This window comes from Bufo bufo, chromosome 1 (genome assembly GCF_905171765.1).
Source record: "Bufo bufo chromosome 1, aBufBuf1.1, whole genome shotgun sequence".
NCBI classification, from domain to species: domain Eukaryota; kingdom Metazoa; phylum Chordata; class Amphibia; order Anura; family Bufonidae; genus Bufo; species Bufo bufo.
The window spans coordinates 394,908,878-394,934,239 of NC_053389.1; the positions used below are offsets into that span (position 1 = coordinate 394,908,878).

General features: G+C 45.2%; 1 protein-coding gene across 1 annotated transcript in view; it reads left to right on the forward strand.

Moving 5' to 3' along the window:
- The window catches only part of LOC120977783 (E3 ubiquitin-protein ligase RNF14-like), a 174,533-nt gene that overhangs the window by 133,629 nt on the left and 15,542 nt on the right, over positions 1–25,362 (forward strand). Inside the window, exon 6 of the mRNA XM_040405902.1 lies at positions 21,753–21,901. Within this exon, the coding sequence (XP_040261836.1) occupies positions 21,753–21,901 (149 nt within the window). The remainder of the gene's footprint in view (positions 1–21,752; positions 21,902–25,362) is intronic.

Sequence of the window (25,362 nt, forward strand, 5' to 3'; positions counted from 1 at the left end):
CACTGAACCCACACTGCCTTTCTTTCCTCTCTGCTGCAGTCATGATTTTCTGTTTTGGCTGCAGCAGTTACATCCAATATACTGCTGCAGCCAATCACTGGTATCAGCGGTTTTATGATGTAGACTACTGTGGTCAGTGATTGGCTGAAGAGGTATTTGTGGCATCACTGCTGCAGCTAAAACAATACATCACATCTGTGGCCTGTCAGAGCAGACAGGGCTGTGGACCCCGAATCAGTGGGGGCTAGGGCTTCATTATTTTAACCCCTTCCCTGCCATTGGCTTCTAATAAATATAGCTTTGAAAACCTGTTAACTGAACAGTATAGTGCTCTCTGTATGTATAATCTATTTTCCTCCTAGCTCTTTACTAATGGGTTCAATATATAAATTACTACTCTGTTGCATTATGTAGCAAAACTAAATTTTATTTATAATGAATCACAGAGGAAACCTTATGAATGTAATAGTAATCTTGCAGTGGTGCTATAAAGTATTAGAGTAACCCCCCCCCTTCCCTGCACATATACAGGAGCATTGCCACTTGTGCAGAGACTGAGTTTTTGCATAGTTGTCTGCATGATAACCACCTGACCTAACTGTTTTCCCCGAGTTCAGCTCGGGCAGTGGGAAAATAAGCTAGCTGCTTTAGATGCCGCTATCTCCTTAATGGTAGCAGCTAGAAACATGCAACTGGTCCTGTTTGAAATCTGGCATTCCATTACATACAAGACCAAAATGACAGCATTAGCCCAAACAACAGAGGAGAAATCACTGTTAAAAATCGAGTCAGGAATAATCGCGCGTAAAATCAGTTTTTACTTTGACTTTTAGCTTCATTCACAGCATCCCAAATTCTATCAGTAATATCTTCCCTTCTATTGAATGTCATTGCTGTCATGCTGTCATGATATTGTCTGAAAGCTTGGAATGCCAGCTTTCAAACAATACAAAGCCCATTTCTCTGGATGGTACCAAACCAGAGAAATGAGCAGTTAAAGCAGCCCCCCTCCTCTTCAGTCTGGAGAAGAATGAGGGAGCAGCTGCAGGAGGAGAGAAAAAAAAAACAGTAAAATATATATAGAAATGTGACATTATCATCAATGTAAGGACCCACATAATAAAATTACATTATTTGTACCACACAGTGAACACCGTAAAAAAATTCTACAAAATAATGTGAAAATTGCAGTTTTTTTTATCTTTCCCCCTAAAAATAAAATATTATTTAAAGGATAACTGTCACATTTAGACCCTAATTTAAATTTTCATATATGTAGTTACTAATAACATGATATTCCAGAATCAGTTACTATTAGACTGACTTACCCCATATTTAAAAAACCTACAACTAATCCAGCTAAATAAAAAAAAATTGAAAAAAAAATTAAAAACGTTATGACTGCTAGAACACAAAGGGGGAAAATATTATTGGTCCTTAAGGCTAAAATTAATGATGTCACTAAGGGGTTAGAAATGCAATAGTGTCCCCTAAGTTGTGCACCAACAAGATTTACTGCAGACACACAATAAAAATCTACAATAAAAAAGAGATATTTTTGGGAGGGTTTTTCCAATTTTAACGTGACTGAGGTTGTTGACTTGTCTTCCTAACTTGCCATAGGTTTTCATCAGGCAAGCAACTATTTTTGTTTTATGCAGTGGCATACCTACTATTGTTGGGCGAGCATGCTCGTCCGAACACCATTTTCACTCGAGCACCGCGATGTTCGGCACATAGCGGTGTTCGATGCTCGAGTCTCCTCTGCGCATGTTTGTTGGCTGCTTCGCAGCCAATAAATGTGCTGGGAAGTACTGGCACTCACTATAATGCCATAGCCATGTTGGTTACTGGACATTGATTGGCTGGCCGGAACGTATCATCGGGTGCTATATACAGTCGTGGCCAAAAGTTTTGAGAATTACATAAATATTGGAAATTTGAAAAGTTGCTGCTTAAGTTTTTATAATAGCAATTTGCATATACTCCAGAATGTTATGAAGAGTGATCAGATGAATTGCATAGTCCTTCTTTGCCATGAAAATTAACTTAATCCAAAAAAAACCTTTCCACTGCATTTCATTGCTGTCATTAAAGGACCTGCTGAGATCATTTCAGTAATCGTCTTGTTAACTCAGGTGAGAATGTTGACGAGCACAAGGCTGGAGATCATTATGTCAGGCTGATTGGGTTAAAATGGCAGACTTGACATGTTAAAAGGAGGGTGATGCTTGAAATCATTGTTCTTCCATTGTTAACCATGGTGACCTGCAAAGAAACGCATGCAGCCATCATTGCGTTGCATAAAAATGGCTTCACGGGCAAGGATATTGTGGCTACTAAGATTGCACCTCAATCAACAATTTATAGGATCATCAAGAACTTCAAGGAAAGAGGTTCAATTCTTGTTAAGAAGGCTTCAGGGCGTCCAAGAAAGTCCAGCAAGCGCCAGGATTGTCTCCTAAAGAGGATTCAGCTGCAAGATCGGAGTGCCACCAGTGCAGAGCTTGCTCAGGATCGGCAGCAGGCAGGTGTGAGCTCATCTGCACGCACAGTGAGGCGAAGACTTTTGGAAGATGGCCTGGTGTCAAGAAGCGCAGCAAAGAAGCAATTTCTCTCCAAAAAAAACATGGGACAGATTGATCTTCTGCAGAAAGTATGGTGAATGGACTGCTGAGGACTGGGGCAAAGTCATATTCTCCGATGAAGCCTCTTTCCGATTGTTTGGGGCATCTGGAAAAAGGCTGGTCCGGAGAAGAAAAGGTGAGCGCTACCATCAGTCCTGTGTCATGCCAACAGTAAAGCATCCTGAGACCATTCATGTGTGGGGTTGCTTCTCATCCAAGGGAGTGGGCTCACTCACAATTTTGCCCAAAAACACAGCCATGAATAAAGAATGGTACCAAAACACCCTCCAACAGCAACTTCTTCCAACAATCCAACAACAGTTTGGTGAAGAACAATGCATTTCCCAGCACGATGGAGCACCGTGCCATAAGGCAAAAGTGATAACTAAGTGGCTCGGGGACCAAAATGTTGAAATTTTCGGTCCATGGCCTGGAAACTCCCCAGATCTTAATCCCATTGAGAACTTGTGGTCAATCCTCAAGAGGCGGGTGGACAAACAAAAACCCACTAATTCTGACAAACTCCAAGAAGTGATTATGAAAGAATGGGTTGCTATCAGTCAGGAATTGGCCCAGAAGTTGATTGAGAGCATGCCCAGTCGAATTGCAGAGGTCCTGAAAAAGAAGGGCCAACACTGCAAATACTGACTCTTTGCATAAATGTCATGTAATTGTCGATAAAAGCCTTTGAAACGTATAAAGTGCGCATGTAATGTGATGAAAAGCTATTTTCTGTCTCCACTCGTAGGGGCGTCAGGTGGGAGGACTCCTGTGTCTCCCGTTAGGCATGCTGGAAGTGCACTAATTACAGTTTCTGAGGTTGAAGAGAGTTGGGGGTCTCGTCAGATGTAGATTAGGACTTTACCTCAACCTATTCGCGGTCATCTTTCACTGATCATTAACTGCAATTATCTGCACTGATCTGTAGTGGCGGCAGGGCCATGTGATATATGTATGTGCTTTTACGTTGCATGCTGTTGTTTCCTGTTTTCCGCTGGATCATCCAGGCTCACACCTATCTCTGTCTCCTGGATCGCACAGGCTCATATCCGCCTCTGTCTCCTCGATCGCCCAGGCTCATACCCGCCTCTGTCTTCTGGATCGCCCAGGCTCACACCTATCTCTGTCCCCTGGATCGCCCAGGCTCATTCCCGCCTCTGTCTCCTGGATCGCCCAGGCTCACACCTACCTCTGTCCCCTGGATCGCCCAGGCTTATACCCGCCTCTGTCTCCTGGATCGCCCAGGCTCACACCTATCTCTGTCCCCTGGATCGCTCAGGCTCACACCCATCTCTGTCCCCTGGATCGCCCAGGATCATACCTACCTGTGTCTCCTGGATCGCCCAGGCTCATACCCACCTCTGTCCCATGAATCGCCCAGGCTCATACCCGCCTCTGTCTCCTGGATCGCCCAGGCTCATACCCACCTCTGTCTCCTGGATCGCCCAGGCTCACACCCATCTCTGTCTCCTGGATCACCCAGGCTCATACCCACCTCTGTCTCCTGGATCGCCCAGGCTCACACATATCTCTGTCTCCTGGATCGCCCAGGCTGTCATCCTTCCCAGCTATTCTCCCTTCCGACTCTTATGGATTTGTTCTCCCAGGAACGTATTCTTGACCATTTCATTTACCCAACATTTGACCGAGGTCAGGTTACCCACGACATCAGCACAGGTATTAGCCATTAATCTCAGGTACGTTACCCAGACTGACACAAGCCTTCTCCATGGGCACCGGTCGTACTACATTCTGGTCACATATAGTTATCCAGGATTATTTCTTTCTTTGCAGGTTAAGCATGTTGCATGCTTCAGATGTGGAGGACACCATGTCACTCCCTGGAACGTCCGTCTCAGGCCAGGCTGGCACCGTGTCCCTGAGAAGCTGGACCATTCCCAGGCTCATCGCTGAACTTAATAGGAGAGGCATCCCTCACCCAGCCTCTGCTCGCAAAGCAGAACTATACAAACTATTGATGACCTCCCCGGGCCCGTCAGGTGTCCAGCCAGGGGTCACGGACATTCAGCAGTCGCTGACACATCTACAAGCCACCATTGACTCCCTGGTCTGCGCGGTGGCTGACGCTCAGTCCAGGGTGTCGGTGCTGGAATCTCGGGCCCCGATCCCCCCCAGGGGTCCTACCCTCCGTCAGAGTCCGTTGTTCCTCAGGTGTCCTCGCTAGGTATTACTATTTTCACTCCCCAGGTGGCCCCGGCCCATTTCATCCCAGACGGTATTAAGAAAGATATCCTGGTGTCACTACCAGAGCTTTGAGACGTTCTCACAGCTCTGTTTCTCCACCCCTGTGATGATGTCACTACTAGAGCTTGGAGGAGTTCTCTCTGCTCTGTTTATCCGCCCCTGTGATGAGGTCTTTACTTTCTGTTTCCTTCCTCCCAGCTGTTCCTCCTGTGTTTGATTTCTCTGCCTTTAAATCACCCCTCCTCCTTTGTAGGGTGCGGATTATATTTCTCATTTGAGTTGTATCTCTTGCTTGAGTATCTTCATTTGTGTGCTATCAATTCACTGGACCTGTGTTCTGCTGCAGCAAGTACTCCGGATATTGCCAGCTGTCTTTGGATCTGTCTTCACTGCTGCTGCAGCTCCTTCAGTTAAGTGTGCAGACATTGTAGTGTTTCTGTTTGTTTTCTGACTGGATCCGAGGCGACCCCGGTTCCGTCCATATACTGAGCAGGGCACCGGTGGCCGTGCCCCTTCCACTATTGTAGGGGTTACAGTGGTCATCAGTCTTAGATACGCGGGCATGCCTCGTTCCACCATTTGGATCCGGGCATGTGCTTAGCAGCATAGGGAGAGCTTTGAGGGTCTGACAGGGGTCACCCTTTATCCTCCCTAGTTTGGGTCCGGTCAGTAGCTCTATTTACTGTGTATGCTCTTGTTGCTCACATACAGTCATGACATTATAATCCGCCAAAACCGTCCTTTTTGACATGGATCCGCTTTCTGGCCTGGTTGACCGCATGCAGGGTCTTTCTTTGGAGGTAGCGGATCTCCGTCAATCTATGACTCAGCTTCATGCATTGGGCTATGCTCCGGCCCATGGAGTCTGTTGCGAGCCAAAGGTCTCACTTCCGGAAACGTTCTCCGGGGGCAGTGAGAATTTTGTTCGCTTCAGAGAGGCATGCAAACTCCATTTTTGCTTGTGTCCCCATTCCTCTGGTAATGAGGAGCAGAGGGTGAGGATTGTCATCTCCCTGCTCAGGGGTAATGCTCAGACTTGGGCTTTTTCGCTGCCATCAGGGGATCCCTCCCTTCGATCCGTGGAAAGATTTTTTGTGGCCCTGAGGCAGATATATGATGACCCGGATCGTGTTGCTCTGGCTGAATCTAACTTACGTTTTTTATGCCAGAACAAACTGTCTGCGGAGCTTTATTGTTCTGAATTTCGGAGATGGGCAGCTGATTCAGGTTGGAATGATGCTGCACTCCGGAGTCAGTTCTGTCATGGTCTCTCAGAGAGATTGAAAGATGCGTTTGCTTTCCATGAGAGACCAACGTCCTTAGAGTCTGCCATGTCATTGGCGGTACGCCTTGACAGGCGTCTAAGAGAAAGAAACGAGACCTCTCTGTCCAGCCATTGTCAGTCTAGGGGCAGTGGTGCGGACTCATTCAGTGTGCAGGGGCCTCATCCTGTCTCGGTCCCCTCTGAGGAGGAGCCCATGCAGCTAGGTCGACTTGCCCCTGATAAAAGAGGATTTAGTCCTCAGAGTATGGTGTGTTTTTGTTGTGGGGGCATAGGTCATTTGGCAAATGTTTGTCTGTCTAGGAGATTCTTGAACTGTACTAAGAGCGATAATAAGAGAAAAACCTCAAAAGGTAAATCATCAAGCTCTGCTTCATCTGCTACTTTGGGCAAAGTTGATGTAGGAATTGATGCTTTTCCTCTGACCTGCAGTTCCCGTTTTCTCCTGTCTGCCAGGGTGGCGCTAGAGAGCAAAGTAATTTCTTGTGAGATTTTTGTCGATAGTGGAGCGGCTGTCAATCTTATTGACACTCAATTTGTAGCCATGCATGGTTTTCAGGTTTGCACATTAGAAAAGGATATACCTGTTTTTGCTATTGACTCTGCTCCACTCTCACAGAGATCTCTGAAGGGCATTGTTCACAATATCCGGTTAGCTGTAGGTGACACTCATGTGGAGGATATATCTTGTTTTGTCCTTAACGGATTGCCTTCTCCTCTAGTTTTGGGGTTACCCTGGCTCACTAGACATAACCCCACTATTGATTGGCAAGGAAGGTAAATAAATGAGTGGAGTGACTTTTGTAGAGAGAATTGTCTCACAGCGACTTTTGCAGAGGTGTCTACTAAAACTGTGCCATCATTTCTCTCTGATTTCTCGGACGTGTTTTCCGAGAGCGATGTTCAGGAGCTACCTCCTCACTGGGAATTTGACTGTCCCATTAACCTCATTCCCGGCGCCAAGCTGCCAAAAGCACGCCTCTACAATCTCTCACAACCGGAAAGAATCGCAATGCGAACCTATATCTCCGAGAGTCTCGATAAGGGGCATATTCGTCCCTCAAAATCACCTGTTGCCGCTGGTTTTTTTTTTGTTAAAAAAAAAAGATGGCTCTCTGAGACCTTGCTTAGATTTTAGGGAGCTGAACCGTATCACGATTCGCGATCCCTATCCCCTTCCTCTGATCCCGGACCTCTTCAACCAAATTGTTGGGGCCAAGGTTTTTTCCAAATTGGATTTGAGAGGCGCGTACAACCTGGTCAGGGTCAGAGAGGGGGATGAATGGAAAGCGGCCTTTAATACCCCTAACGGGCATTTCGAGAATCTCGTTATGCCTTTCGGCCTGATGAATGCTCCGGCCGTCTTTCAGCATTTTGTTAACAGTATTTTCTACCATTTAATGGGGAAATTTGTATTGGTGTATCTTGATGATATTTAGATTTTTTTCCCCTGATGTTCAGACCCATCAGGATCATCTTTTTCAGGTTCTGCGGATTCTGCGGGAAAATAAATTGTACGCCAATCTGGAGAATTTTTTTTTTATGGTATCGGAGATTCAATTTCTGGGTTTTCTCCTCTCTGCTTCTGGTTTTCGCATGGATCCGGAGAAGGTCCGTGCTGTACTTGAGTGGGAGCCTCCTGAGAATCAGAAGGCATTGATGCGCTTTCTGGGTTTTGCGAACTATTACAGAAAGTTCATTTTGAATTATTCCTCTGTTGTCAAACCCCTCACTGACATGACAAAAAAGGGGGCGGATTTTTCCTCTTGGTCAGAGGAGGCGCTTGCAGCTTTTTCTAAGATTAAAGAGAGTTTTGCGTCTGCTCCCATCTTGGTGCATCCCGATGTTTCCTTACCTTTTATTGTTGAGGTGGATGCTTCCGAGGTGGGTGTGGGTGCGGTTTTGTCCCAGGGCCCTTCTCCTGCCAAATGGCGACCCTGTGCCTTTTTCTCTAAAAAACTCTCCCCGGCACAGAAAAACTATGATGTGGGAGATAGGGAGTTGTTGGCCATCAAGTTGGCTTTCGAGGAATGGCGCCATTGGTTGGAGGGGGCCAGGCACCCTATCACCGTTTTTACCGACCATAAGAATCTTGCATACTTGGAGTCGGCCAGGCGTATGAATCCGAGACAGGCCAGATGGTCTCTGTTCTTCTCCAGATTCAATTTTGTCATTACATTCCGCCCTGGGATCAAAAATGTGATGGCTGATGCTCTCTCTCGCTGTTTTCCGAGAGGAGGAAACTCCGAGGACCCGGGTGCCATTTTGGCGGAGGGGGTAGTTGTTTCTGCTCTATATTCTGATTTGGAGGCAGAGGTCCAGGCTGCCCAGACTGAGGCACCTGCCCGTTGTCCTTCTGGGAAGTTGTTTGTGCCTCCTGAGCTACGTCACAAACTCTTCAAGGAGCATCATGATACTGTTCTTGCTGGTCACCCCGGGAGTAGAGCCACGGTAGATCTCATTGCTCGGAGATTTTGGTGGCCAGCTCTTCGTAAGTCGGTGGAGGGTTTTGTGGCTGCTTGTGAGACGTGCGCTCGCGCTAAGGTCCCTCGTTCACGGCCTTCAGGTTCCCTTCTCCCGTTACCCATACCTTCCCGTCCTTGGACACACCTGTCCATGGACTTTATCACGGATCTTCCTCGTTCCTCAGGGAAGTCGGTGATCCTGGTGGTGGTGGACTGTTTTAGCAAGATTGCTCATTTCGTACCTTTCCCTGGTTTACCCAATGCTAAAACGTTGGCGCAAGCTTTTGTCGACCATATTGTTAAATTGCATGGCATTCCCTCTGATATTGTTTCCGATAGAGGCACGCAGTTTGTGTCCAGATTCTGGAAGGCTTTCTGTTCTCGCCTGGGGGTTCGGCTGTCCTTCTCTTCTGCTTTTCACCCGCAGTCGAATGGTCAGACTGAGCGCCTCAATCAGAATCTGGAGACATATTTGCGCTGTTTTGTGGCAGAGAACCAGGAGGATTGGTGTTCATTTCTCCCTCTTGCTGAGTTTGCTCTGAACAACCGTCGTCAGGAATCTTCTGATAAGTCACCATTCTTTGGTGCATATGGGTTCCATCCGCAGTTTGGGACATTCTCGGGAGGGGCTCCTTCTGGTTTACCTGAGGAGGAGAGATTTTCCTCGTCTTTGTCTACCATTTGGCAAAAGATTCAGAGTAATCTTAGAAAGATGAGTGAGAAGTATAAGCGTGTGGCTGATAAGAGACGTGTGCCTGGTCCGGACCTGAATGTGGGTGATCTGGTGTGGTTGTCTACAAGAAATATTAAACTGAAGGTTCCCTCCTGGAAATTGGGTCCCAAGTTTATTGGGCCTTATAAAATCTTGTCAGTCGTCAATCCTGTTGCCTTCCATCTTGATCTTCCACGGGTTTGGAAGATACATAATGTATTTCACAGATCTCTCTTAAAACCATATGTCCAGCCCACGGTACCCTCCTCTTTGCCTCCTCCTCCGATTTTGGTTGATGGCAATCTGGAGTTTGAGGTTTCCAGAATTGTGGACTCTCGCATTGTCCGCGGTTCTCTTCAGTACCTCGTTCATTGGAAGGGTTATGGTCCTGAGGAGAGGATGTGGGTTCCGGTGTCGGACATTCAAGCCACTCGCCTCATCAGGGCATTTCATAGGGCTCATCCTGAGAAGGTGGGTTCTGGGTGTCCGGAGTCCACCCGTATAGGGGGGGGGGGTACTGTCACTACCAGAGCTTTGAGACATTCTAACAGCTCTGTTTCTCCACCCCTGTGATGATGTCACTACTAGAGCTTGGAGGAGTTCTCTCTGCTCTGTTTCTCTGCCCCTGTGATGAGGTCTTTACTTTGTTTCCTTCCTCCCAGCTGTTCCTCCTGTGTTTGATTTCTCTGCCTTTAAATCACCCCTCCTCCTTTGTAGGGTGCAGATTATATTTCTCATTTGAGTTGTATCTCTTGCTTGAGTATCTTCACTTGTGTGCTATCATTTCACTGGACCTGTGTTCTGCTGCAGCAAGTACTCCGGATATTGCCAGCTGTCTTTGGATCTGTCTTCACTGCTGCTGCAGCTCCTTCAGTTAAGTGTGCAGACATTGTAGTGTTTCTGTTTGTTTTCTGACTGCATCCGAGGCGACCCCGGTTCCGTCCATATACTGAGCAGGGCACCGTGGCCGTGCCCCTTCCACTATTGTAGGGGTTACAGTGGTCATCAGTCTTAGGTACGCGGGCATGCCTCGTTCCACCATTTGGATCCGGGCATGTGCTTAGCAGCATAGGGAGAGCTTTGAGGGTCTGACAGGGGTCACCCTTTATCCTCCCTAGTTTGGGTCCGGTCAGTAGCTCTATTTACTGTGTATGCTCTTGTTGCTCACATACAGCCGTGACACCTGGCTGGGAAGGATGCGAACTTGGCCTCCGTCCTTATCGCCCCACAAGATCTCCCTGAGAACAGGGTCATCAACTGTGGTGACGTCTCCCTCGTCCTGAAGGCCAAGGACGCAAGGCTTAACAGGAAGCTCACCATCCCGGAATTCGTGTTGGCGTTTAGCCTGTTCAGGGATATTGTGTGCTCGGCCCAGCCTAGAAGGAGGAAGGAATTAGATTCGTACCTCTACCTTGTCACCGACCTGGGGCACAAGTATGGTGGCTCGTCATTTTATGACTACCACCGCTCCTTCTCGGCTAAGGCGGCTGCTGCCCTGGTTCAATTCCAGTTTGTCACCTACTGGGCCAACATCGACATGGAGCTGTTTTGCCGCCACTTTGCGGGTCTCAGGGCCCCGTATTGTTCAGTGTGCCAGTCCATTTTCCATAACTCGGACTGGTGTCCTAACTCGGTCAATTCCATCCAGGATAGGTCCCTGCCTGGTCTCCAACTGGGTCGGCCCATATGGGTTGACAAGCTGGGTCGGCCCATAGTGTACCTGGGTAAGAGCCAGGTCTGTAACAATTTTAACGTGAACGGTTGTGTCTTCAATGGTTGCAGGGCTCTCCACATTTGCTCATTGTGCTTGCAGGGCTCACCCTCGTCCCGCCTGTCCCAAAAGGTCTGCGAGGCAGTCCTGACTAGCCGGCATTGACCTCGATCTCCTTGACGTCCTTCTGCGGGAGCATCCCGACAGAGGGTTCGTCCAATTTTTGCTGTCTGGCATCACAGAGGGCTTCCACACGGGCCTTATCGCCCTGCCACAGACGTCTTGGGAAGGTGGCAACCTGAGGTCTGCTTCTGAGGACCTGGCGGCAGTTGAGGAGTTGCTCCAATCTGAAGTCGACAAGGGTTTCCTCATCGGCCCGCTTGAGTCCATACCATTCTCTTCCTGGTGCAATAATCCCATTGGCCTGGTGTCTAAGAAAAATTCAAATAAAAAGCGGTTAATCTATGACCTGTCCGCGCCTCATGCCTCTGCCGTTCCCAGCCTCAACTCGCTTATCCCATCCGAGGAGTTCTCCATGCAGTATTCCTCTATCGACAAGACAATTAAGGACATTGTGAACTCCGGCAGGGGTTCCTGGTTGGCGAAGACAGATATCGCAGATGCCTTCAAGCTCCTTCCTGTTAAACCACACTTATGGGGTTACTACGATCTTAGATGGGCCAATCGCTATTATTTTGCGAACAGACTCACCTTTGGTTCGAAGAGTAGCCCATGGTTGTTCGACCAATTTGCCAAGGCCTTGCATTGGATCCTCGTCCATCATGGTGGTTTACCTACGGTCATCCACTATCTCGATGACTTCTTGATCATCGAGGGTCCACACGGCGGGTCGGGCAATCTGGCTACTCTTTTCCAAATTTTTTCCAGCCTGCAGGTCCCGATAGCCCACGCCAAAACATAGGGCCCCGCCAATAGGGTGACGTTCCTAGGCGTCATCCTGGATTCCATCCGGATGGAGGCCAGCCTCCCGGAGGAGAAACTGGCTAGTTGCCGAGCGGCAATTTCCCACGCCATGTCCGTGGGCTATCTATCCAGGGTGGAGCTCAAATCCTTGCTGGGGCGTTTCAATTCGCCTCCAGAATCATGCCCCAGGGCAGGGCATTCACCTCCAGGCTGCTCCAGTTGCTGCCTTCGGCTCCTGACCATTTGGACAGCCATGCCAGGGCGGACTTGGCCATGTGATCCCTGTTCCTATCCTCCTGGAATAGTGTTTCTCTTTTTGTGCTGTCATGGGCGCCGTCATACCCCACCATTTTTTCGGACGCAGCAGCATCCCGGGGGTACGCTGCTATTTTTGGGTCCCAGTGGATGGCTGGTCAGTGGCCCGTAGAAGTCCGGTCAGACCCCGAAAGTCTGAGCTCTTCTTCCCTCCTGGAGCTTTACCCCATTGTGGTGGCGGCTCAGGTATGGGGTCATCGGTGGGCGAACACACCGGTGATGTTCATCACCGATAACCAAGCATTAGTGAACATTATCTCGAAAGGTCGGGCGAAATCTTTCAGGATCATGTCCCTACTGCGCAGACTGGTTTGGCTCTCTCTCACCCATAACTTTCATGTGTTCTGCAGCCACATCCCAGGGGTCGAGAATGTAGCGGCGGATGCCCTATCTCGATTTAATTTCCCCCTCTTTTTCCAGGTACTGCCAGGAGCGGATCCCGCGTGGTCCCCTCTCCCGGTCTTCCATTTCCTAGTGATGGATTAGAGTCCCTCCTTTCTCACGCCAGGAACCTGGTACAACATTCCCTCTCTTCCAATACCATCAGGAACTACCAAGCCGGCTTTAAGGTTTATGAAGTTTTCTCCAGGTCCCACCCGCAAGGTTGCTTGGACGATATCTCCTACACCCTGGCGTTCATAGCTCACTGTCATCGCAACCTCAGGCTGTCATACAACACCATCAAGCTGTACTTAGCCGGGATACAGCACTGCTCCATGCTTCGTAATCCGAACGGAGGTTCCATTTTCTCAGTGCAGGCAGTTCAGGCTGCCCTTAGGGGAATCCAGAAGAGCGGGGATACCCCCCCGCCCGTAGACAGCCTGTCTCCGGCGAGATGTTTAGGAGATTTTCGTCCGCGTTGGATGGACATCCTTTTGGGCACTCTCCTAGTTTGGTCATTAAGGCAGCTATGTACCTCGGGTTTTATGGGTTCCTTAGGCCAGGCAAGTTCACCAGCACCTCCTCCAAACATCAGGGCTTGCAGGTGCGGCAATTGTCCTGGGTCCAATCAACATGGGCCTCCCTCGGAGGTCGGGTTTTTCAGAAATTCCAACGATTGGTGTCCGGTCATGGTCCTCCAACAATTGCTAGCCCTGCTACAAGATACCCCCCCCTAGATGGCCCGCTGCTGCCTTTGCATGGGAATTTCCTGACTTCAATCCATTTCGTGTCTCACATCAGAACGCTGGCTTCAGGTCTCGGCTACAACCCGCTGGTCATCACTGGGCACTCGCTCCGGATTGGGGCTGCGTCCGCAGCGTCAAAAAATGGGGTCCCGGCGCATGTGATCAAAAGCATGGGTCGCTGGCGTTCGTCTTGCTTTACGAGGTACATCCCAAACCCGAATGTCAAGATTTCCCAGGCTTTCTGTAACCTCGTGCTCTGAGAGAAATTAAATGTTTTGACACTACTCTGCTCTCCTCGTCTATTTTTGCCCACTGCTAGGCTTACCCTCGCTCCTGGCTCCCGGCACAACACAGCCAGCTTAGGTCAGGGGTAAGCGCTTCTCCTCGTCTCTTGCCTTAAGCCTCTCCCATAAGTTGGAATGCTGAAAAGTCAGCCTGAATTTGTGGGAGGGGCGTCTGACCTTCTTAAGCGCCAGCCCCGAGCTCTTCAGGGCGCTTCTGTTCATACCCCCCCCTTTCTTCTTCAAACTCCCTTTAGGGTACGCCCACTGCTAGGCTTACCCTCGCTCCTGGCTCCCGGCACAACACAGCCAGCTTAGGTCAGGGGTAAGCGCTTCTCGTCGTCTGTTGCCTTAAGCCTCTCCCATAAAAAAAAAAATATATATATATATATATAATATAATAGATGCAGTGGGTACAGATATATAGTATAGATAGCATTGTACTGATATGTGGGATATGAGGTACAATAGATGCATTGTGTAAAGATATATAGCATATACAGCAGTGTACTGATATGTGAGGTAAAAGGTATAATAGACACAGTGGCTACAGATATGCGACATATACAGCAGTGTACTGATATATGAGGTATAATAGATGTAGTGTGTGATGATATATAGTATATACAGCAGTGTACTGATATGTGAGGTATAGTAAATGCAGTGTATACAGATATATAGTATATACTGCAGTGTACTGATATGGGAGGTACAAGGTGTGATTTATACCTCGTACCTCACATATCAGTACACTGCTATATATACACTATATGTCTGTACACACTGCATCTATTAAACCTCTTAGGGCTCATTCAGACGGCCGTATGCTGTCCGTAAAAATACGGATCCGTTTTTTTGCAGACAGCTCAGCATGTCTGCAAAAAAACGGATTGCATTCCGCATTTTTGTTGACCCGTAAACTTCAATGGGGCCACATCACTGACAAGTATAGGACGTTTTATTTGTTTTGCGGAGCTGTAGAACAAGAAAAGGGCCCTATAGAAGTGAATAGGTCTGCATCTAATCTGCAAAAAACCAGATCCGCATATGCATGGTGATGCAGCTGATGCTTTAAGTTTATTGCACATAATGTTTCCTTGAATCATCTTGGTTTTCATATTTCATATGTGCTAGTGGTTTTTCCCTTTCCCCTTCTTTATTTTGATTTTCATCTCATAACTGTACTATCTTTACCATATTACCAGGTCATCCTACATAGGTCCTAAAATCTCCCCTTTAACCTTTATGCACACCAAGATGTAACTGTATATCTTTGGTGTGCAGTGAATAAGGGCTGAGGCCGCTCCATATACAGAGGGTGCCAGCTGTATAATTCAGCTGACACCTGACCACAATGACTAACATCAGAGATAACTCTGATCCCAGTCATTTAACCCCTCAGATGCCAACATCAATAGTGATCTCAGCATCGGTGATCTCCAATCGGTTATTATCACAGCCAGAGACTTTGCGAAGGCTCTTAGGCCTACCATAACAAACTACCTGTTAGGCTAGTTTCACACTAGTGGCAGCCTTCTTACGCCGGATCCATGCTGCCGCTAGTGCACCGTGCCGCTGGAAGTCCACTCTGGCCCCATTGACTATAATGGGGGCAGGCCAGAGGTCCGGCCGCAGCACGGCAAACATGCAGAGAAGCGGCCGGAATAAAACTACGACATGTGCAGCGTGCAGTGGGGGCCCAGCTCTCACATGAGAGCAGTGCTCCTTCTATAACAGTCCGGACCAGCAGGAGTGCCAATCCAGGCTGTTGAACGCTTTACATGCCATGGGCAATGGCGCCCGCCGCAAGTAAAGCGCTGACAGAGGGAGCAGACTCCCTCTGTCTCCAATTGACACCCCACAAATGTGATCGCTAGGTGTTGATGCGTGTAAAGGCTGTCTGGGGTCTTGTATAGGCCCCAAACCAGCCTTGATTATTTTCCAGTAGGCTGTGCCTCTATATAGAGAGAGTGCATTGTATTTTAAAATCAATCAAAATGTTGTCTGTTATAGTCCCCTTTGGGATATTAAGTGGTCAAAAAAAGTTAAAGAAATTAAATAAAAATAAATAAATATTATAAATAAAAAAAGAATTCCAGTAAAAAAATACTATTTTTTCCATAGAAAATATCCTTTTCAATGAAAAAAGTTGCAAAAAAAATTCTCCTCCATATGTTTGGTATCGCTGCGTCCATAACGACCCACACTACATAAATATCATATAAAATTGCCACTGAAAAAACAAGTGATCAAAAAGCGTCATTTACTCCAAAATTATACCAATGAATACTACAAGTCGTCGCCACAACAATCAAGCCCCACACACAACTCCATATAAAGAAAAATAAAAAGTTATGGGTCTCGGGAAGAAGCAATGCAAAAAGATTTTGTTGCTTTAAAAAAAAAGGGTTTTATTGAACAAAAGTAGTAAAAGAGAAAAAAAAACTGTATTTGGTATCACTGTAATCATACTGACCCAGAGAATAAAGATATTATGTTATTTATACCGAAAAATGAACACCGTAAAATGTATAACGTAAAACTCAGTGGCGGTATTGCTCCCTCCCTGAAAGAGTTAAAAAACAAGCCCTCAAACGTCTATATAGACGGAAAAATAAAAAAGTAATAGCTCTCGGAAGGTGACAATGAAAAAAGGAAGAAAAATGCTTTGTCAGTAAGGCCCAAAACAGGCTGGTAACTAAGGGGTTAACCCATTCGCTACCAGCCCCATACATGTACATGCTTCTTAACGGCATCCTCTGTGGCCAATGAGGATGCCGGTAATTCTTTTCAATACGCTGGGTCTCTCTGAAGAGACCCAGGGTATTGAAGCTGCAATTCTTATTTTGGCCAGCAGGTGGCAGGCCAACATAAGAAATGAGCCCTCATACAGCTATGTGAATGGAAAAATAAAAAAGTTATGGCTCAAGGAATATAGGGAATAAAAATGACGCAAAAACAAAAAAAACTCCGGTATCCTAAGGGTTAAAGGCTATGAACACCTTTTGGGGGCAATTATTTTTTTATCATTGCATTATATCATTTTGAGCTAAAATCACAGAACCAGCAAGTCAACTGTCAGTAAGACTTATAACATTGACAGTGAAAAATTAATCCAGTCACAGAACCACCACCATAAAACAGAACCTATAGGAAAAGAAAACTGTCCCTTATATCTGTCCCTATACTATAATACCCTGCCTAACAGAATGACTGCCCCGATACGGGACATCCCATGTCAGGAAACTCCTATAGCTCAGAAAAAACACCATTAAACATTGTGTATAGTCAAGTCATGTGTCAAATATTATAGAAGTCAGTATGCACATACAGTGCCTTGAAAAAGTATTCATACCCTTTGAACTTTTCCACATTTTTTCACATTGCACCCACAAACTCAAATGTATATTATTGGGATTTTTTTGTGATAGACAAACACAAAGTAGCAAGTATGTGTGAATTGAAAAGAAAATGATGCATGGTTTTCAAAATTTTTAATAAATAAAAATCTGAAACGTGTGGAGTGCATTTGTATTCAGCCCTCTGTACTCTGATACCCCTTAAAAAAATCCAGTGTGACCAATTACATTAAGAAGTCACCTAATTAGTAATTAGAGTCCCCCGGTGTGTAATTTATTCTGAGTATAGCTACAGCTGTTCTATGAAGGCCTCAGAGATTTGTTAGTGAACATAAGTGATCGCATCATGAAAACCACGGAACACACCAGACAGGTCAGGAATAAAGTTGTGGAGAAGTGTAAAGCAGGGTTAGTTTATAAAAAATATCCCAAGCTCTGAACCTCTCATGGAGCACTGTTCAATCCATCATCTGAAAATGGAAGGAGTATGGCACAACTGTAAACCTACCAAGAAATGGCCATCCACCTAAACTGACAGCCCAGTCCCACCGCTCATTTTTAACCATTCCAGACCTGGCCATTTGCCCCCTTCCTGACCAAGCCTAATTTTGGAAATCTGACATGTATCACTTTATGTGGTAATAGCTTTGGAATGCTTTTACTTATCTAAGCCATTCTGAGAATGTTTTCTCATGGCACAATGTACATCATGTTAGTGGTAAATTTGAGTCATGTGTTGTATCTTTATTTATAAAAAAAAAATAGAAAATTTACTGAAAATATGGAAAAATTCACTATTGTCTAAATTTGAATCTCTGCTTTTAAAACAGATAGTGATACCTCATAAAATACTTACTAATTTACATCCACCATATGTCTACTTTATGTTGATATTTTGGTAAAATAATTTAATTTTTTAAGGATATTTAGGTTTAGAATTTTAGAAGCTATTTTTGAAATTTTCAAGAAAATATAAAAAATCTACTTTTTTTTAAATGACCAGTTGAGTTCTGAAGTAACTTTGAGGAGCTGACATAATCAAAACCACCCACCATTTTAGAAACTACACCACTCAAACTATTCAAAACTGGTTTTTAGAAATTTTTGTTAACACTTTCACAGGAATTAAAGCAAAATAGAGGTGAACTTTCAAAAATTCACTTTTTTGGCAGATTTTCCATTTTAATCAATTTTTTCCTGTAACACATCAAGGGTTAACAACAAAACAAACCTTAATATTTATTTCCCTGATTCTGCAGTTTGCAGAAACACTCCATATGTGGTTGTAAACTGCTGTATGGGTACACAGCAGGGCTCAGAATGCATGAAGCGCCATATGGTGCCTAAAGACCATTCTAGCAAAATCTGACCACAGATTTTGCTACAATGGTCTTTAGGCACCATGTTGCATTTGAGGATACCCTGAGGCACCCCCACAATTAAAATCCTGAAAAAGGGGCCACATTTTGGAAACTACACCACCCAAGGAATTTTCAAGGGCTGTAGCGAGGACTTTGACCCAACAAGCATTTCATGAAACTTATAAAACTTGGCTTTGAAAATGAAAAAAATTAAATTTTTTTTAATTACAATAAAATGGTGCTTTAAGTCCAAACTCTCTTTTTCGCAAGGGATAACAGGAGAATATTACCCCATTTTCTCCTGAATACAGTAACACCCCAATTGTGGTCATAAACTTCTGTTTGGGGACACACCATGGCTCAGAAGGGAAGGAGTAGCATCTGGATTTTCTAATATGGAATTTGCTGAAATGAACAAACTGTAGTTTTTATTGACACCATTTTGGGGTACATTTGGCTTTCTGATCACTTTTTATCTCTTTTTTTGGGGAGGTAAGGTCACAAAAATTTTTAATTGATGGGGTACATCATGTGATGTTTTTATAGATGGTCATTATGGATGTCGCAGTTACAGGGGAAAATAGCTACTAGAGAGGCTATATAGCACTGTACAGCACTACACAGCCTCACTGCAGGGATGATCGTGGTCTATGGTGTCAACAGCACATTGCTTCTTTAACTGTATACACAGCACTCATTCAACACTGTGTATACAGTGATTTAGAAGGCAGGGACACCCAGGAACGGTCCCTGCATTCTCTATGGGATGCACTGCTGTCACTGACAGCAGGCCCGTGCTCAGCAGCTGCACGTTTAGTGTGCAGTTGCTATCTCTGAATGGTCCCTTAGGCCTCTTTGAGACGGGCGTTGCGGGAAAAGGTGCGGGTACGTTGCGGGAACATGCACGATTTTTCCACGCGAGTGCAAAACCTTGCGTTTTGCAAGTGCGTGAGAAAAATCGCGCATGTTTGGTACCCAAACCCGAACTTCTTCACAAAAGTTCGGGCTTGGGATCGGTGTTCTGTAGATTCTATTATTTTCCCTTATAACATGGTTATAAGGGAAAATAATAGCATTCTGAATACAGAATGCATAGTAAAATAGCGCTGGAGGGGTTAAAAAAAAGTTAAAATGATTTAACTCACCTTAGTCCACTTGCTCGCGCAGCCCAGCATCTCTTCTGTCTTCTTCTTTGCTGTGTGGAGGAACAGGACCTGTGGTGACGTCACTCCGGTCATCACATGGTCCATTACATGATCCATCACCATGGTAAAAGATCATGTGATGGATCATGTGATGACCGGAGTGACGTCACCACAGGTCCTTTTCCTCCACACAGCAAAGAAGGAGACAGAAGAGAAGCGGGCTGCGCGAGCAAGTGGACTAAGGTGAGTTAAAAAATTATTATTATTTTTTTAACCCCTCCAGCACTATTTTACTATGCATTCTGTATTCAGAATGCTATTATTTTCCCTTATAATCATGTTATAAGGGAAAATAATAATGATCGGGTCTCCATCCCGATCGTCTCCTAGCAACCGTGCGTGAAAATCGCACCGCATCCGCACTTGCTTTCACGCAACCCCATACATTTCTATGGGGCCTGCGTTACGTGAAAAACGCACAAAATAGAGCATGCTGCGATTTTCACGCAACGCACAAGTGATGCGTGAAAATCACCGCTCATGTGAACAGCCCCATAGAAATGAATGGGTCGGAACTACAGATAGTCCCGCAAAGAATTAGCCCTCATACAGCTCTGTAGATGTAAAAAGATTATCGGGGTCAGAATATGGTGATAAAAAAAACAATTTTTCCCAATTTTTTTTTCAGTAAAAAAAAACAAACTATACAAATGTAGTATCTCTGTAATTGTGTTGACCCAGAGAATGAAGGGAATAGGTCCTTTTCACTGCATAATGAACGCTGTAAACAAAACCCATAAAACTGTGGCCGAATTGCATTTTTTTCCAATTCTGCCCCCTTCGAAATTCCAGCTTCTTATGCAATATTAAATGGTGCCATGATAAAGTACAACCTGTTCTGCAAAAAAATAAGTCTTAATACAGCTATGTTAACGGAAACATAAAAAAATTACCGTATTTTTCGCCCTATAAGATGCACTTTCCCCCCCCCCCCAAAATGGGCAAAATGACAGTGCATCTTATGGGGCAAATGCTGCAATTTACACTGATACACCGCCGCGATGCTGCACAGCGCAGCCAGCGGGTGTATCAGCAAGGAGGGAGGAGGGGCTGGGGGCCAGCATCTGATTTTGTAATGGCCGCGGGGCCCAGGGGCAGTCACTGTATTGTATTACACCGGGCCCTGCTCACTGTAGTAATCAATTATCTAACCTGTAGGCAATGTTAAACTATAGAAATCATGTACTTACTACAATCTTCCGTAGCAGGCAGGAAGCAGAGCGGGCAGGGGCAGCATAACTCACTACGTCACGCGCCTGCACCGCCTGTTTCATTCATAAAGTGGGAGGAGCAGGCGCGTGACGTAGTGAGTTACGATGCGCCTGCCTGGCCTCCTGAGTCATGCGCCTGCTCCTCCCACTTTGTGAATGAAGCAGGTGGCATAGGCGCGTGACGTAGTGAGTTACGCTGCCTCTGCCCGCCTGCCCGGCCTCCTACCTGCTACAGAAGATTGTAGTAAGTACTACAGGTCGAATACAATGACTGCACCAGGCCCCGCTGCCATTACAAAACCAGATGCCGACCCCCCATAGGGACACTGTTATGGGGGGGATCTGTGGATGACACATAGCATAAGATGCTATATATGTGTAATCCACAGATCCCCCCCCCATATCAGTGTTATGCCATCCACAAATGCCCCCATAACAGTGCCATTCACAGATGCCCCCATAACAGTGCCATCCACAGATGCCCCCATAACAGTGCGTCATCCACAGATGCCCCCAAAAGTGTCATGCATAGATCCCCCATAACAGTGCCATCCACAGGTCCCCCATAACAGTGCAAACCACAAGTCCCCCATAACAGTGCAATCCACAGATCCCCCATAACAGTGTCATCCACAGATTCCCCATAACAGTGTCATCCACAGATCCCCCATAATAGTGTCATCCACAGACCACCATTAGTTCAAAACCCACCAAAAGCACACCTTTTGGTTCAAAATATTTTTTTTCTTATTTTCCTCCTCAAAAACCTAGGTGGGTCTTATGGGCCGGTGCGTCTTATAGGGCAAAAAATACGGTATAACTCCGGGAAGGCATGGAATAATAAACAGAAACACAAAAATGAAAAAAATGTCCCTGTCCTGAAAGGGTTAATAATATTAGCTATATTTGTCTTTTGCATTTTATACAGACTTTGTATAATAAAGATATGTCTTGTTTTCTTCATCAGTCACAGAATGTGTTGAATTGAGTGAAGAGGATCTTGATGCAGAAGAATTAGAAATAAAAATACTGGAGAAAAGGGCTAACAAGATGAAGAATTTGGAGTGGCTAAAGAACAACTCCAAGCCCTGCCCTGGTTGTAAAGCTCCTATTGAGGTAACTTATCAAAGACAGCAGAAAAGAACTTTCTACCTTGTATGTCAAATAAGCATGTATGTTAAATAAGCATTGGTGTTATAGCCCATATTAAAAATAATCCACCACAAAAATAAAAGTACAGGGTGGGCCATTTATATGGATACACCTTAATAAAATGGGAATGGTTGGTGATATTAACTTCCTGTTTGTGGCACATTAGTATATGTGAGGGAAAAAACTTTTCAAGATGGGTGGTGACCATGGCGGCCATTTTGAAGTTGGCCATTTTGAATCCAACTTTTGTTTTTTCAATAGGAAGAGGGTCATGTGACACATCAAACTTATTGGGAATTTCACAAGAAAAACAATGGTGTGCTTGGTTTTAAAGTAACTTTATTCTTTCATGAGTTATTTACAAGTTTCTGACCACTTATAAAATGTGTTCAATGTGCTGCCCATTGTGTTGGATTGTCAATGCAACCCTCTTCTCCCACTCTTCACACACTGATAGCAACACCGCAGGAGAAATGCTAGCACAGGCTTCCAGTATCCGTAGTTTCAGGTGCTGCACATCTCGTATCTTCACAGCATAGACAATTGCCTTCAGATGACCCCAAATATAAAAGTCTAAGGGGGTCAGATCGGGAGACCTTGGGGGCCATTCAACTGGCCCACGACGACCAATCCACTTTCCAGGAAACTGTTCATCTAGGAATGATCGGACCTGACGCCCATAATGTGGTGGTGCACCATCTTGCTGGAAAAACTCAGGGAACGTGCCAGCTTCAGTGCATAAAGAGGGAAACACATCATCATGTAGCAATTTCGCATATCCAGTGGCCTTGAGGTTTCCATTGATGAAGAATGGCCCCACTATCTTTGTACCCCATATACCACACCATACCATCATTTTTTTTGTTTCAACAGTCTTGGAGGGATCTATCCAATGTGGGTTAGTGTCAGACCAATAGCGGTGGTTTTGTTTGTTAACTTCACCATTCACATAAAAGTTTGCCTCATCACTGAACAAAATCTTCTGCGTAAACTGAGGGTCCTGTTCCAATTTTTGTTTTGCCCATTCTGCAAATTCATTGCGCCGATCTTGGTCATCCTCGTTGAGATGCTGCAGTAGCTGGAGTTTGTAAGGGTGCCATTTGTGAGTAGCTAATATCCGTCGAAGGGATGTTCGACAAATGCCACTCTCCAGTGACATGTGGCGAGTGCTACGCTGTGGGCTCTTGCTGAATGAAGCTAGGACAGCCACTGATGTTTCTTCATTAGAGACAGATTTCATCCGTCCACATTTTGGCAAATCCAACACTGAACCAGTTTCACAAAACTTAGCAAGCAATTTGCTAACTGTAGCATGGGAGATGGGTGGTCTCGTAGGGTGTCTTGCATTGAAATCTGCTGCAATGACCCGGTTACTGCGTTTACCAGACATCAACACAATTTCTATCCGCTCCTCACGTGTTAACCTCGGCGACATGTCAATGGCTGTAAACAAAGAGAAACTTGTAAATAACTCATGAAAGAATAAAGTTACGTTAAAACCAAGCACACCATTGTTTTTCTTGTGAAATTCCCAATAAGTTTGATGTGTCACATGACCCTCTTCCTATTGAAAAAACAAAAGTTGGATTCAAAATGGCCAACTTCAAAATGGCCGCCATGGTCACCACCCATCTTGAAAAGTTTTCCCCCTCACATATACTAATATGCCACAAACAGGAAGTTAATATCACCAACCATTCCCATTGTATTAAGGTGTATCCATATAAATGGCCCACCCTGTATATTTACTTTATTTAATTCCATTAAAACACAAGCAGATTAAGAAAGGGAGAAAACGGTTCAAACAACCAAACTAGTAGGTAACTGACTCACATGCAGACTAGGGCAAGTTTATATGAGATAATACCAGAAAAAATATATTACAAAAGTATATCCAAGTGGAGTATGTCTGAAGCCACAAAAAATGTGCAGCGACCTCACCATAGGCCGTGCTAAGGATCCGGTACCACAAACCACAAGATAAATGTTGGAAAACTATACATCAAGTGCCCGCTGTTTGCATGTAGGTCCCCCACTTACCCAACATGTTTTGCCAACGGCTTCATCAGTCCCCTACTAGTTTGGTTGTTTTAACCTTTTTCTCCCTACAATCATGTGGATTCCTCTAATTTTAATCTGCTTATGTTTTAATGGAATTTAATAAAGTAAATATACTTTTACTTTTATGATGGATTATTATTGAGCTATAACATCAATGCTTATTGTAGGTTTAGATGACATTTTTGGATGTGCCTGATAATAGGTCTGTTAACATATCTTTATTATTACAAATCAATTACATAATCAATGAAAAGAATAACTAGAAAAGTAAGCAGCAATGTTGGAGGTAATGATACACAAGGTGTACCCCTTAGATACATCCGGTCAGAAAATGACATAACCATGAAACACTGGGTAATGTATCAATTACATACTGTTATCCCAACCCTAATTGTCTTACAGCTAATACACCATACCATATACACTCACCTAAAGAATTATTAGGAACACCTGTTCTATTTCTCATTAATGCAATTATCTAGTCAACCAATCACATGGCAGTTGCTTAAATGCATTTAGGGGGGTGGTCCTGGTCAAGACAATCTCCTGAACTCCAAACTGAATGTCAGAATGGGAAAGAAAGATGATTTAAGCAATTTTGAGCGTGGCATGGTTGTTGGTGCCAGACGGGCCGGTCTGAGTATTTCACAATCTGCTCAGTTACTGGGATTTTCACGCACAACCATTTCTAGGGTTTACAAAGAATGGTGTGAAAAGGGAAAAACATCCAGTATGCGGCAGTCCTGTGGGCAAAAATGCCTTGTGAATGCTAGAGGTCAGAGGAGAATGGGCCGACTGATTCAAGCTGATAGAAGAGCAACGTTGACTGAAATAACCACTCGTTACAACCGAGGTATGCAGCAAAGCATTTGTGAAGCCACAACACGCACAACCTTGAGGCGGATGGGCTACAACAGCAGAAGACCCCACCGGGTACCACTCATCTCCACTACAAATAGGAAAAAGAGGCTACAATTTGCATGAGCTCACCAAAATTGGACTGTTGAAGACTGGAAAAATGTTGCCTGGTCTGATGAGTCTCGATTTCTGAATGTTGAGACATTCAAATGGTAGAGTCCGAATTTGGCGTAAACAGAATGAGAACATGTATCCATCCTCTGATGGCTACTTCCAGCAGGATAATGCACCACGTCACAAAGCTCGAATCATTTCAAATTGGTTTGTTGAACATGACAATGAGTTCACTATACTAAAATGGCCCCCACAGTCACCAGATCTCAACCCAATAGAGCATCTTTGGGATGTGGTGGAACGGGAGCTTCGTGCCCTGGATGTGCATCCCTCAAATCTCCATCAACTGCAAGATGCTTTCCTATCAATATGGGCCAACATTTCTAAAGAAT